At 69.9% G+C, this 13,349-nt stretch overlaps 2 protein-coding genes across 2 annotated transcripts; one reads left to right on the top strand and one right to left on the bottom strand.

The window, feature by feature from the left end:
• Positions 1-313: 313 nt before the first annotated feature.
• FOXH1 (forkhead box H1) lies at positions 314-3,899 on the bottom strand. The gene is made up of 5 exons (XM_072855047.1): positions 3,129-3,899; positions 2,570-2,671; positions 1,531-1,635; positions 636-1,019; positions 314-532 (listed from the first exon to the last, which is right to left on the bottom strand). Exons 1-5 carry the CDS (start codon positions 3,162-3,164, stop codon positions 314-316), a joined length of 846 nt encoding a protein of 281 aa, XP_072711148.1. The 5' UTR covers positions 3,165-3,899.
• Positions 3,900-8,227: 4,328 nt separating this feature from the next.
• Positions 8,228-13,054, top strand: TMEM276 (transmembrane protein 276). The gene is made up of 3 exons (XM_072851121.1): positions 8,228-8,315; positions 8,436-8,551; positions 12,503-13,054. Exons 2-3 carry the CDS (start codon positions 8,465-8,467, stop codon positions 13,022-13,024), a joined length of 609 nt encoding a protein of 202 aa, XP_072707222.1. The 5' UTR covers positions 8,228-8,315; positions 8,436-8,464; the 3' UTR covers positions 13,025-13,054.
• The last annotated feature ends 295 nt before the right edge of the window (positions 13,055-13,349 follow it).

The following is a 13,349-nucleotide window of genomic DNA, read 5'->3' as shown; positions in this document are numbered from 1 at the left end:
CCCCGTGTCGTCCCCCGTGTCCCCCATGACACGCACACCAGTGCCACCAGTGTCACCACCTGCTCTTTATTGGGTCCCATCCGGGGTGGGGGGCACAGGGGTGTCCCCAAGGGGGAAGGGGTGCTGGGGGTGACACGGGGGGGGGGTGACACGGGGTGTGACAGGGACATGGCAGGGGGGGACACGGCGTGGGTGCATGGGTGCCGGGGTCACTTCTGGGTGCTGAGGTGGCCGGATGGTGCCGGGGGGGTGGGTCCAGCTGCCACCCTGCCCCCCGGGGGTCAGAGCCCCCCAAATCTCAAGGTGGGGGGTGCTAGCCGTGGAGCGTGGGGTGCACGATGTCCCCAGGGTGGCTCAGCCAGACGTCGAAGATGCTTTTATTGGGGGGCATGGCCTGCACCCCCCCCTCGGGCTCGGGGGGCCCCGGGGGTGGGGGGCCCGGGGGCAGCACCCCCAACGCAGGGCGAGGAAGGGGCCCCACTCGGGGGGCCACGGCGTTGGGGGCCACGGCGGTGCTGTAGGAAGTGGGGAGCTGCCCCCAGGCTGGAGGGGGTGGCGTGGGGACCCCCGGGGGTCAGAAATGGGAGACCGGACCCCCCAACTGCCCAATCTGGGGGGAGCTGGAGGAGGGGCACCCAGGGGGTGTCGGCGGGGTGGGGAGGTGGAGGATGGGCGCAGACCCCCATAAATTGGCCGGGGGGGTCCGCAGGTACCGGTGGAGGGGGGGTCCCCGATTTGTCCGGGGGGTCCCCCCTTTCCGGGGAATCCCTGAGCAGGGAAGCGATGGAGAAGCCGCCGCCGTCACGGGGACGACGGGGAGGGGGGGTCGGGGGGTTGGGGACCCCGCAGCTGTAGGGGTGGCCCCGTAGGACGAAGGGGGCCAGGTCCCGGGCGAAGGTGGTGGCCCCCCCCCGCGCCACCGCCGTGTTCTGCAGCCGGAGGGCGGCGGGGGGGATGCGGCTCACGTCCACCGTCCAGTAGTTGCCCTTGGCCTTGGGCTTGGCCGGGTCCTTCAGCACCTGCGGGGGGGGGCACGACCCGGGCTGGCACCCCCCACTCGTGGCTGCACCCCCCCCCACTCGTGGCTGCACCCCGGGGGAGGGACACCCAGACCCCCCCCCAAGCAGCACCCCAAGCCCTGCAGAGCCAAAGCATCCCCCTTTGATGGGGCACCCCCCCGACCCAGGACCCCCCATCCCAAGGGACCCCCGTCCTGAGAGGACCCCCCACACACACCCCGGGGACCCCCACCCCAGCTGCCCCCCACACCCAGAGCCACCCCCCAAGGACCCCCATCCCCAAGGGACCCCCTATCCCAGCTGCCCCCAGCCCTGCCACCCCCAGGGACCCCCCAGGGGACCCCCCCCACCCCAGGGACCCCCATCCCAATGGGCCCCCCACCCCGAGGGGACCACCCCAGGGCCCCCCCCACCCCCAGCTGCCCTCCAGCCCTGCCCCACCCCAGGGCCCCCACCCCAGGGCCCCCCATCCCGAGGGACCCCCCCACCCGGGGGCCCCCCGCGCCCCCACCTTGGCGAAGCAGGGGTTGGAGGAGAGGTTGTGGCGCACGGAGTCCTTCCAGCCCTGGTAGCCCCCCCCGAAGGAGGGGAAGAGGCTGCGGATCCCCTGGATGATCTGGGGGGGCCGCGTCAGGGGGGGCCCCAACACCCCCACACCCCCAGCCCCTCGCCCCCCCCAGGGCTGGATCCGCCACCCACCCCCCGGCCCAACCCTCGCTTTATGGGACCCCCACCCCACGGCACCCACCCACCCAGCGGGGCCCCCACCCCCGCACCCTGGGGACCCCCTTTCCCGCGGACCCCTCCCCCGGTGTCCCCCGGGCCCAGGCTGCGACACCCCGGGGGCGTGGGGGAGGGGGCGCGCCACAGCGGGCGGGTGGGGGAGGGGAGGCGGCCCGATAGAGGCGACAGAGGCGACAGAGGCGACAGACCCCCGGCGCCGCCAGGGCCGCCCCCCGCCGTGCGGGACCCCCCCTTTAAAAACCGGCGGGAAGCGGCGCAGCTTCGACGGGGCGGGCGGGCGGGGGAGAGGGGGGCTCGGGGTCCCGGGGTGCCGGGGGGCTCGGGGTCCCGGGAGGGGGTGCGGAGCGGGGGGCCCGGGGAGTCGTGGTCCCGTAGCTGGAGGGTCCCGGGGCTGGGGAGGGGTCCCCGGGGTCCCGGGAGGGGGTAGGGGGCTCGGGGGCTCGGGGGGGGATGGCGAGGAGGGGGTCCCGGGTGGGGCGTGGGTCGGGAGGTCCCGCGGTCCCGTGGCTGGGAGGGGGAGGGTCGCGTGGGTGCCGGGGGTCTCGGGAGGGGGATCAGGGGTCCCGTGGGTGCCGGGAGGGGAGATCGGGGGTGCCGGGTTGGGTGGGGAAGGATCGGGGTCCCGGGGGGCGTGGGTCGGGGGTCCCGGGGGCTCCCGGGGATGGCGGGAGGGGGATGGGGGGTCAGGGGTCCCGGGACGGGCGTGCGGAGGTGGGGGACCCGCGGGGGTGAGGGTCCCGGGGAGGGGGTTGGGGCCCTGGGGGGACCCCGGGGGGTGGGGGTCCCGGGGTCCCGGGGGTCGGTACCTGGGCGAGCTTGAGGCGGCGGCCGGGGGCGGCGCGGATGACGAGGGCGATGAGCGCCAGGTAGGAGTAGGGCGGCTTGGGGTGGCGGCGGTACCGGTACCGCTGCGGGGGGCCATGGCGGGGAGCGGCGGGAGGGGCGGGGCTTTATGGGCAGGGGGCGGGGCGGGGAGGGGCTTTGTGGGGCGGGGCAGGGCGGGGCATGGGGTGGGGTGGGGACGGGGTGGGGTGGGGTGGGGATGGGGATGGGGATGGGGTGGGATGGGGTGGGGATGGGATGGGGATGGGGTGGGATGGGGTGGGGTGGGGTGGGGATGGGATGGGGTGGGGTGGGGATGGGGATGGGGTGGGATGGGGTGGGGTGGGATGGGGATGGGGTGGGGTGGGGTGGGGTGGGGTGGGGTGGAACGGGATGGAACTACAGCCCTGTCAGCCTGCCCTTGGTACTGAGGAAGCTGACGGAGCAGATCATCCCCAGTGCCATCACACGGCCACTGAGGATGACCAAGGGATCAGGCCCAGCCAGTGTGGGTTTAGCAAAGGCAGGTCCTGCTCAACCAACCTGATCTCCTACGCCAAGGCGACCCGCCTCGCGCATGGCGGCAAGGCCGTGGATGTTGTCTACCTAGACCTCAGTAAAGCCTTCGACACCGTTCCCCACCGCGTTCTCCTGGAGAAAATGGCTGCTCATGGCTGGGACGGGCGTCCTCTTCGCTGGGTGAAGACCTGGCTGGAGTTCGCTCCAGCTGGTGGCCGGTCACAAGCGGTGTCCCCAGGGCTCGGTGCTGGGGCCACTCCTGTTTAATGTCTTCATCAATGATCTGGGCGAGGGGATCGAGCGCACCCTCGGTCAGTTTGCAGATGACACCAAGCTGGGCGGGAGGGTTGATCTGCTGGAGGGGACGAAGGCTCTGCAGAGGGACCTGGACAGGTCCATGGGCCGAGGGCAACTGCGTGGGGTTCAACAAGGCTCAGTGCCGGGTCCTGCGCTTGGGCCACAGCAACCCCACGCAACGCTGCAGGCGTGGGGAAGAGCGGCTGGAAAGTGCCCGGTGGGGAAGGACCCGGGGGTGTTGGTCGACAGCCGCCTGAACGTGAGCCAGCAGCGTGCCCAGGTGGCCAAGAAAGCCATCTTGGCTTGTATCAGCAATAGCGTGGCCAGCAGGACTGGGGCAGTGACCGTGCCCCCGCACTGGGCGCTGGCGAGGCCGCACCTCGACTGCTGCGTGATTTTGGGCCCCCCACTCCCCGAGAGACGTGGAGGGGCGGGAGCGTGGCCAGAGAAGGGCAGCGGAGCGGGGAAGGGTCTGGGGCAGGAGGGGGGGGGGGAGCGGCGGAGGGACGGGGGGTGTTCAGCCCGGAGAGGAGGGGGCTGGGGGGGGACCCCCTCGCCCTCCCAAACCCCCTGGGCGGGGCCGCAGCGAGGTGGGGTCGGTCCCTGCTCCCCGGTCCCTCCGACGAGAGGAACCGGCCTCGGGGGGGGGGGGGTCAGGTGGGAAATTAGGAACCGATCCCGCCCGGAAAGGGCTGCCCAGCACCCCACACACTCCCCACGCACACCCCTCGCACGCCCTCGCACACCCTTGCCACACCTTGCCCACCCCTCGCACCCCCACACACCCCTTGCACACCCCTTGCCCACCCCTCGCACCCCCACCCACCCCTTGCACACCCCTTGCACCCCCCACCCACCCCTTGCACACACCCCTTGCACACCCCTTACGCAGCCCTCGCACACCCCTTGCCCACAATTTCTCCACCCCTTGCACCCCCTTGCACACCTCTCGCATACCCCTTGCACCCCACGCACACCCCACGCGCTCCCCACGCACGCCCCTTGTGCAGCCCTTGCCCACCCCTCGCACACCCCTGCCCACGCTTTGCACACCCCACACTCCCCACGCACACCACTCGCACACCCTTGCCCACAATTTGCCCACCCCTCGCACACCCCTCGCACCCCACACACCCCCCCGAGCACTCCCCACACACACCCCTCGCACACCCTTGCCCATCCCTTGCACGCCCCTCGCACACCCTTGCCCACGCTTTGCCCACCCCACGCAAATCCCTTGCACACCCTTGCCCACACCTCGCACACCCTTGCCCACCCCTTGCACACGCCATGCACTCCCGCACACCCCTCGCACACCCTTGCACACCCTTGCCACACCTTGCCCACCCCTCGCACCCCCACCCACCCCCACCCACCCCTCGCACACCCTCGCACACCCCTCGCACACCCTTGCCCACGCTTTGCACACCCCACGCACTCTTCACACCCACCCCTTGCACCCCCCACACACCCCTTGCACACCCCTTATGCAGCCCTCGCACACCCTTGCCCACAATTTGCCCACCCCTTGCCCACACCCCCCACACCCCCTTGCACACCCCTCGCACCCCTTGCACACCCCTCGCCCACCCCTCGCACCCCCTCGCCCACCCTCGCCCCCCGGCCCCCGCCCGTGGCCCCGCGGGCGGTGGAAGCCCCGGCCCGGCCCGGCTCTGGCGCTGACCCCGCGCTGCGCCTGCGCGGCCCCGCCGGGACCGGACGGGACGGGACGGGACGGGAGAGGAACCGGGCTGGGGGCGGGGGGCGGGAACGGACCAGGAACGGACCAGGAACGGCCCGGGAACGGACCAGTAACAGACCAGTAACGGACCAGTAACGGCCCGGGAACGGACCAGGAACGGCCCGGGAACGGACCAGTAACGGACCAGTAACGGCCCGGGAACGGACCAGGAACGGCCCGGGAACGGACCAGTAACGGACCAGTAACGGCCCGGGAACGGACCAGTAACAGACCAGTAACGGACCAGGAACGGCCCGGGAACGGACCAGTAACAGACCAGTAACGGACCAGTAACGGACCAGTAACGGCCCGGGAACAGCCCGGGAACGGACCAGTAACGGACCAGTAACGGACCAGTAACAGACCAGTAACGGCCCGGGAACGGACCAGGAACGGCCCGGGAACGGACCAGTAACGGACCAGTAACGGCCCGGGAACAGACCAGGAACGGCCCGGGAACGGACCAGTAACGGACCAGTAACGGACCAGTAACGGCCCGGGAACGGACCAGTAACAGACCAGTAACGGACCAGTAACGGACCAGTAACGGACCAGTAACGGCCCGGGAACGGACCAGTAACAGACCAGTAACGGACCAGTAACGGACCGGGAACGGCCCGGGAACGGACCAGTAACAGACCAGTAACGGACCAGTAACGGACCAGTAACGGACCGGGAACGGCCCGGGAACGGACCAGTAACGGACCAGTAACGGACCAGTAACAGACCAGTAACGGCCCGGGAACGGACCAGTAACGGACCAGTAACGGACCAGTAACGGCCCGGGAACAGACCAGGAACGGCCCGGGAACGGACCAGTAACGGACCAGTAACGGCCCGGGAACGGACCAGGAACAGCCCGGGAACGGACCAGTAACGGACCAGTAACGGACCAGTAACGGACCAGGAACGGCCCGGGAACGGACCAGTAACAGACCAGTAACGGACCAGTAACGGCCCGGGAACGGACCAGTAACAGACCAGTAACGGACCAGTAACGGACCAGGAACGGACCAGGAACGGCCCGGGAACGGACCAGTAACAGACCAGTAACGGACCAGTAACGGACCAGTAACGGCCCGGGAACGGACCAGTAACAGACCAGTAACGGACCAGTAACGGACCAGTAACGGACCAGTAACGGCCCGGGAACGGACCAGTAACAGACCAGTAACGGACCAGTAACGGACCAGGAACGGACCAGGAACGGCCCGGGAACGGACCAGTAACGGACCAGTAACGGCCCGGGAACAGACCAGGAACGGCCCGGGAACGGACCAGTAACGGACCAGTAACGGACCAGTAACGGCCCGGGAACGGACCAGGAACGGCCCGGGAACGGACCAGTAACAGACCAGTAACGGACCAGTAACGGACCAGTAACAGACCAGTAACGGCCCGGGAACGGACCAGGAACGGCCCGGGAACGGACCAGTAACGGACCAGTAACGGCCCGGGAACGGACCAGTAACGGACCAGTAACAGACCAGTAAGCCCAGTAACAGACCAGTAACAGACCAGCAACGGCCCAGTAACAGCCCAGTAACAGCCCAGTGCAGCTTTGCTGGGCACAGAGCCGGCCGGGAGTGGGGACGTGGGGGAGGGGAGGGGCCTGAGGGAGTGGGAGTGGGAGTGAGTGTGAGTGAGTGTGTGTGAGTGTGTGCGTGTGAGTGTGTGAGAGTGAGTGTGAGTGTGTGTGTGAGCGAGTGTGTGTGTGAGTGTGTGAGTGTGAGTGAGTGTGTGTGAGTGTGAGCATGAGCATGAGTGTGTGAGTGAGTGTGTGTGAGTGTGAGTGAGTGTGTGTGAGTGTGTGCGTGTGAGTGTGTGAGAGTGAGTGTGAGTGTGTGTGTGAGCGAGTGTGTGTGTGAGTGTGAGTGAGTGTGTGAGTGTGTGTGAGAGGGTGAGAGTGTGAGCATGAGCGTGAGTGTGTGAGTGTGTGTGAGTGTGAGCATGAGCATGAGTGTGTGAGTGTGAGTGTGAGTGAGTGTGAGTGTGTGTGTGTGCGTGTGAGTGAGTGTGAGTGTGTGCGTGTGAGTGTGTGAGTGAGTGTGAGTGAGTGTGTGTGAGTGTGAGTGAGTGTGTGCGTGTGAGTGTGTGAGAGTGAGTGTGAGTGTGTGTGAGCGAGTGTGTGTGTGAGTGTGAGTGAGTGTGTGTGAGAGGGTGAGAGTGTGAGCATGAGCGTGAGTGTGTGAGTGTGTGTGAGTGTGAGCATGAGCATGAGTGTGTGAGTGTGAGTGAGTGTGAGTGAGTGTGTGTGTGTGCGTGTGAGTGTGTGAGTGAGTGTGTGTGAGTGTGTGCGTGTGAGTGTGTGTGTGAGTGTGAGTGAGTGTGTGTGAGAGGGTGAGAGTGTGAGCATGAGCGTGAGTGTGTGAGTGTGTGTGAGTGTGAGCATGAGCATGAGTGTGTGCGTGTGAGTGTGTGAGTGAGTGTGTGTGAGTGTGTGCGTGTGAGTGTGTGAGTGAGTGTGAGTGAGTGTGAGTGTGAGTGAGTGTGAGTGAGTGTGTGCGTGTGAGTGTGTGAGTGTGTGTGAGTGTGAGTGTGTGAGAGTGTGAGTGTGTGTGTGTGAGTGTGAGTGTGAGAGTGTGTGAGTGTGTGTGAGTGTGTGAGAGAGTGAGCATGAGCGTGAGTGTGTGTGAGTGTGAGAGTGTGAGTGTGAGTGCGCGCGGAGCCGAGCGGGGCCCCCACCGCTCAGTGGAGCTGCCGCTGGGAAGGGGCGCTGGGCCCAGCAGTTACAGGGGCCCCCTCGCACGCCCTCACACCCCTCGCACACCCCTCGCACACCCTTTGCACACCCCTTGCCCACACCTTGCACACCCCTCGCACACCCCTCACACGCCCTCACACCCCTCGCACACCCCTCGCCCACCCCTTGCACGCCCTTTGCACACCCTCACACCCCTCGCCCACCCCTCGCCCACCCCTTGCACACTCGCCCCCGCCCCGGGCCCCGCCGCCCCCGGCCAGGCGCGGTAGCCCCGCCTTCAGCCCCCGGCCCCGCCCACCGCCCCGCCCCGCCGGTGTCCCCGCCCACCGCCCTTCTCGCGTGGCCCCGCCCACCCCATCGCCCCGCCCACCCCCGCCTATCTCGCCGCTCGTGGCCCCGCCCTTCGCCCCGCCCCGCCCGACGCTCCAGCCCGCGCCTCGGTGGCCGCGCCTGGAGGCCGGAAGTGCCGGTACCGGGAACGGGGCGGGGGGGGACGACCGGGAACCGGAGGCGGCGGGGGGGGCGGGACGACGACACCGGGGAGGGGGCGTCCGCGCTGGCCCGCACTGACGTCCCCTCGTTCCCTCAGGCCCGGGGCGCCGGGAGGCCGCCCCACCCATGGGTGCCGGCGCTGGGGGCGGCCGGGCGCTGTCCCAGGCGCTGCTCTGCGCCGTCTGCCTGCTCTGCGCGCGGCGGGCCCGGCAGGTCAGCGGGGACCGCGGGGACAGCGGGGGGGACACCCGCACCCCCACCCGGACAGGGCCCCGGCACCCGGCCAGGGCCCTGTCACCCAGTCTGTCCCCTGCCACCGTCACCCGGCCGGCCCCCTGTCACCCAGCCGGTCCTGTGTCACCCAGTCTGTCCCCTGTCACCCGGCACCCAGATGGTCACCCATCACCCAGACAGTCACCCGTCACCCGGACAGTCACCCGTCACCCAGCCAGCCCCCTGTCACCCAGTCTGTCCCCTGTCACCCGGCACCCAGACGGTCACCCGTCACCCGGACAGTCACCCGTCACCTGGCCAGCCCCCTGTCACCCAGTCTGTCCCCTGTCACCGTCACCCGGCCAGCCCCCTGTCACCCAGTCTGTCCCCTGCCACCCGGCACCCAGTCGGCCCCCTGTCACCCGGCACCCGGACAGTCACCCATCACCCAGACAGTCACCCGTCACCCAGACGGTCACCTGTCACCCGGCCAGCCCCCTGTCACCCAGTCTGTCCCCTGCCACCGTCACCCGGCCGGCCCCCTGTCACCCAGTCTGTCCCCTGCCACCCAGCACCCAGCCGGCCCCCTGTCACCCGGCACCCGGACGGCCCCCTGTCACCCAGCCAGTCCCCTGTCACCCGTCACCTGGACAGTCACCCGTCACCCGGATGGTCCCCTGTCACCCTGTCACTGGGGGTACCGGGGTCTCTGGGGACACTGGGGGCACTGGGGTCACCCGGACGGTCACCCGTCACCCAGACAGGGCCCTGTCACCCAGGCAGTCCCCTGCCGCCCGTCACCCGGACGGTCCCTGTCACCAGGACAGTCCTGTGTCACCCAGCCGGTCCCGGGTGACGGGATGCTCCCCTGTCACCCAACTGGTCCAATGTCACCCTCCCAGTCCCCTGTCACCCAGCCGGGCCCCTGGCACCACACTGGTCACACTGGGGCTGGGGGTACTGGGGACAGAGGTGACACTGGGGCTGGGAGACACTGGGGGCACTGGGGGTCTTGGAGCTGGGAGGTACTGGGGGCACTGGTCGCACTGGGGCTGGGAGAAACTGGGGGCACTGGGGGCACTGGGGACACTGGGGCTGGGGGCACTGGGGCTGGGGGTACTGGGGGCACTGGGGCTGGGAGAAACTGGGGGCACTGGGGGCACTGGGGACACTGGGGCTGGTCACACTGGGGCTGGGGGTACTGGGGGCACTGGGGCTGGGGTTACTGGGGGCACTGGGGGTCCTGGAGCTGGGGGGTACTAGGGGCACTGGTTATACTGGGGCTGGGGTTACTGGGGGCACTGGTCATACTGGGGCTGGGAGACACTGTGGGTACTGGGGCCACTGGGGGCACTGGGGCTGGGGATACTGGGAACACTGGGGACATTGGGGCTGGGGATACTGGGGGCACTGGGGACACTGGGGCTGGGGGTACTGGGGACACTGGGGGTCTTGGAGCTGGGAGGTACTGGGGCACTGGTCGCACTAGGGCTGGGAGAAACTGGGGGTACTGGGGGCACTGGGGCCACTGGGGCTGGGGGTGCTTGGGGCACTGGGGACATTGGGGGTACAGGGGGCACTGGGGCCACTGGGGCTGGGGTTACTGGGGGCACTGGGGACACTGCGGCTAGGGATACTGGGGGCAGAGGGGCTGGGGTTATAGGGGGCACTGGGGACACTGGGGCTGGAGTTACTGGGGACACTGGGGCTGGGGATACTGGGGGCACTGGGGACACTGGGGGTACTGGGGGCACTAGGGCCACTGGGGCCACTGGGGCTGGGAATACTGGGGGCACTGGGGACACTGGGGGTACTGGGGGCACTGCGGATGCTGGGGGCACTGGGGCCACTGGGGTGGGGGACACTGGGACTGGGGGTACTGGGGTCTCTGGGGGCACTGGGGCCATTGGGGCTGGGGATACTGGGGCCACTGGGGATACTGGGGGCGCTGGGGACACTGGGGCTGGGGATACTGGGGTCACTGTGGGCACTGGGGGCACTGGGGACACTGGGGCTGGGGACACTGGGGGCACTGGGGACACTGGGGCTGGGAATACTGGGGGCACTGGGGACACTGGGGGCACTGGGGATGCTGGGGGCACTGGGGCCACTGGGGCGGGGGACACTGGGCCTGGGGGTACTGGGGGCACTGGGGACACTGGGGGTACTGGGGTCTCTGGGGGCACTGGGGCCATTGGGGCTGGGGATACTGGGGCCACTGGGGATACTGGGGGCGCTGGGGACACTGGGGCTGGGGATACTGGGGACACTGTGGACACTGGGGGCACTGGGGACACTGGCGTGGGGATACTGGGGCCACTGGGGCCACTGGGGCAGGGGACACTGAGGGTGGGAATACTGGGGTCTCTGGGGGCACTGGAGCCATTGGGGCTGGGGATAATGGGACCACTGGGGATACTGGGGGCACTGGGGACACTGAGGGTGGGGATACTGGGGACACTGTGGACACTGGGGGCACTGGGGACACTGGGGTGGGGATACTGGGGACACTGGGGCCACTGGGGCAGGGGACACTGAGGGTGGGGATACTGGGGTCACTGGGGGCACTGGGGATGCTGGGGGCACTGGGGCCACTGGGGTGGGGGACACTGGGGCTGGGGGTACTGGGGGCACTGGGGACACTGGGGGTACTGGGGTCTCTGGGGGCACTGGAGCCATTGGGGCTGGGGATACTGGGGCCACTGGGGATACTGGGTGCGCTGGGGACACTGGGGCTGGGGATACTGGGGACACTGGGGCCACTGGGGCTGGGGACACTGAGGGTGGGAATACTGGGGTCACTGGGGGCACTGGGGATGCTGGGGGCACTGGGGCCACTGGGGCAGGGGACACTGGGGCTGGGGGTACTGGGGGCACTGGGGGTACTGGGGTCTCTGGGGGCACTGGAGCCATTGGGGCTGGGGATACTGGGACCACTGGGGATACTGGGGGCGCTGGGGATACTGGGGCCACTGGGGCCACTGGGGCTGGGAATACTGGGGACACTGGGGCCACTGGGGCAGGGGACACTGAGGGTGGGGATACTGGGGTCACTGGGGGCACTGGGGATGCTGGGGGCACTGGGGCTGGGGATACTGGGGCCACTGGGGCCACTGGGGCTGGGAATACTGGGGTCACTGGGGACACTGGGGGCACTGGGGCCACTGGGGCGGGGGACACTGAGGGTGGGGATACTGGGGTCACTGGGGGCACTGGGGATGCTGGGGGCACTGGGGCCACTGGGGCGGGGGACACTGGGGCTGGGGGTACTGGGGGCACTGGGGACACTGGGGGTACTGGGGTCTCTGGGGGCACTGGGGCCATTGGGGCTGGGGATACTGGGGCCACTGGGGATACTGGGGCGCTGGGGACACTGGGGCTGGGGATACTGGGGACACTGTGGACACTGGGGACACTGGTGTGGGGACACTGGGGGCACTGGGGCCACTGGGGCTGGGAATACTGGGGGCACTGGGGACACTGGGGGTACTGGGGGCACTGGGGGTGCTGGGGGCACTGGGGCGGGGGATACTGGGGCCACTGGGGATACTGGGGCGCTGGGGACACTGGGGCTGGGGATACTGGGGACACTGGGGGCACTGGGGACACTGGTGTGGGGATACTGGGGACACTGGGGCCACTGGGGCAGGGGACACTGAGGGTGGGGATACTGGGGGCACTGGGGATGCTGGGGGCACTGGGGCTGGGGATACTGGGGCCACTGGGGCCACTGGGGCTGGGAATACTGGGGTCACTGGGGACACTGGGGGCACTGGGGCCACTGGGGCGGGGGACACTGAGGGTGGGGATACTGGGGGCACTGGGGCCACTGGGGCGGGGGACACTGGGGGCACTGGGGCTCCTGTCACCCGGCCAGTGCCCTGTCTCCCAGCCCGTCCCCTGTCACCCCCGTCTCCCCTCCGGTCACCTCCCGTCCCCTCTCTCCGGCAGGTGACCGGCGGGCCGGCGGCCGGCTTCCTGCTGCAGGCGCTGGCGGCGGCGAGCGACGCCCTGGAGCCCCTTTGGCCCGGGGGGACCCCGGGGGGGGACCCCGACGACCCCCACCCCGACCCCCTGCCCGGCGCCTGGGTCTCGGCCATGCTGGCCCAGCCGCTGGTGGCTTTCGGCTTCCACCGGCTCAGCGGTGACCGGGCCACCGCCAACCTGCTGCTGGGGGGAGCGGCGGTGCTGGCCCCCGCCGCCGCTCGGCTCCCCGAGGAGGGCCGCGTCCTGGCCGCCCGCGCCGTCACCGTCCTCACCGCCGGCAGCGTCCTCGCCCTCTCCGTCCTCACCGCCAACGGGCCCGGCGCGCTGGGCGGCCTCCTCTTGGCCGCCGGGAATCTGTTGCCGACGCCGCTGCCCGGCGCCCGCCGCGATGGGCACCCATGGGTGCTGGCGGCCGGGAACCTGGCACTGGAGCGAGCGCTGCGGGTGCAGCAGCTCGGCGTCGACCGAGGCGGCGAGGAGCAGTAAAGCCGGGGTGCGGTGGCGGTTCTGCCCCGAGACGGGCGCCCGTAGGTGTCATTTTGCGGCGTTAACCGGCGGTGGCCCGCGCGTCACCCCTCCGCGTCGTTAAGGGCCCCGTTAGCGCGGGGCCGGGGGGCCAGCGCTGTCCCCGAGGCGGCTGCCAAGGTCCCCAAGCGCCGGGGCTCTGGGCCGGTGCCGGCACCCAGCGGTGCCGCCACGGCCACGGCACGCTCGGCACGCGCGCCGCCTCGGCTGGGAGAGGGGGCACCCTGGGGTGGGGGTCCCGGCACAGCGGGGCACCCTGGGGTCCCCGGCAGCTCCCGGCCCCTCT

This window comes from Ciconia boyciana, chromosome 2, assembly GCF_034638445.1.
Source record: "Ciconia boyciana chromosome 2, ASM3463844v1, whole genome shotgun sequence".
Taxonomy (NCBI): Eukaryota; Metazoa; Chordata; class Aves; order Ciconiiformes; family Ciconiidae; genus Ciconia; species Ciconia boyciana.
This window is presented reverse-complemented; position numbering and strand designations above follow the sequence as displayed.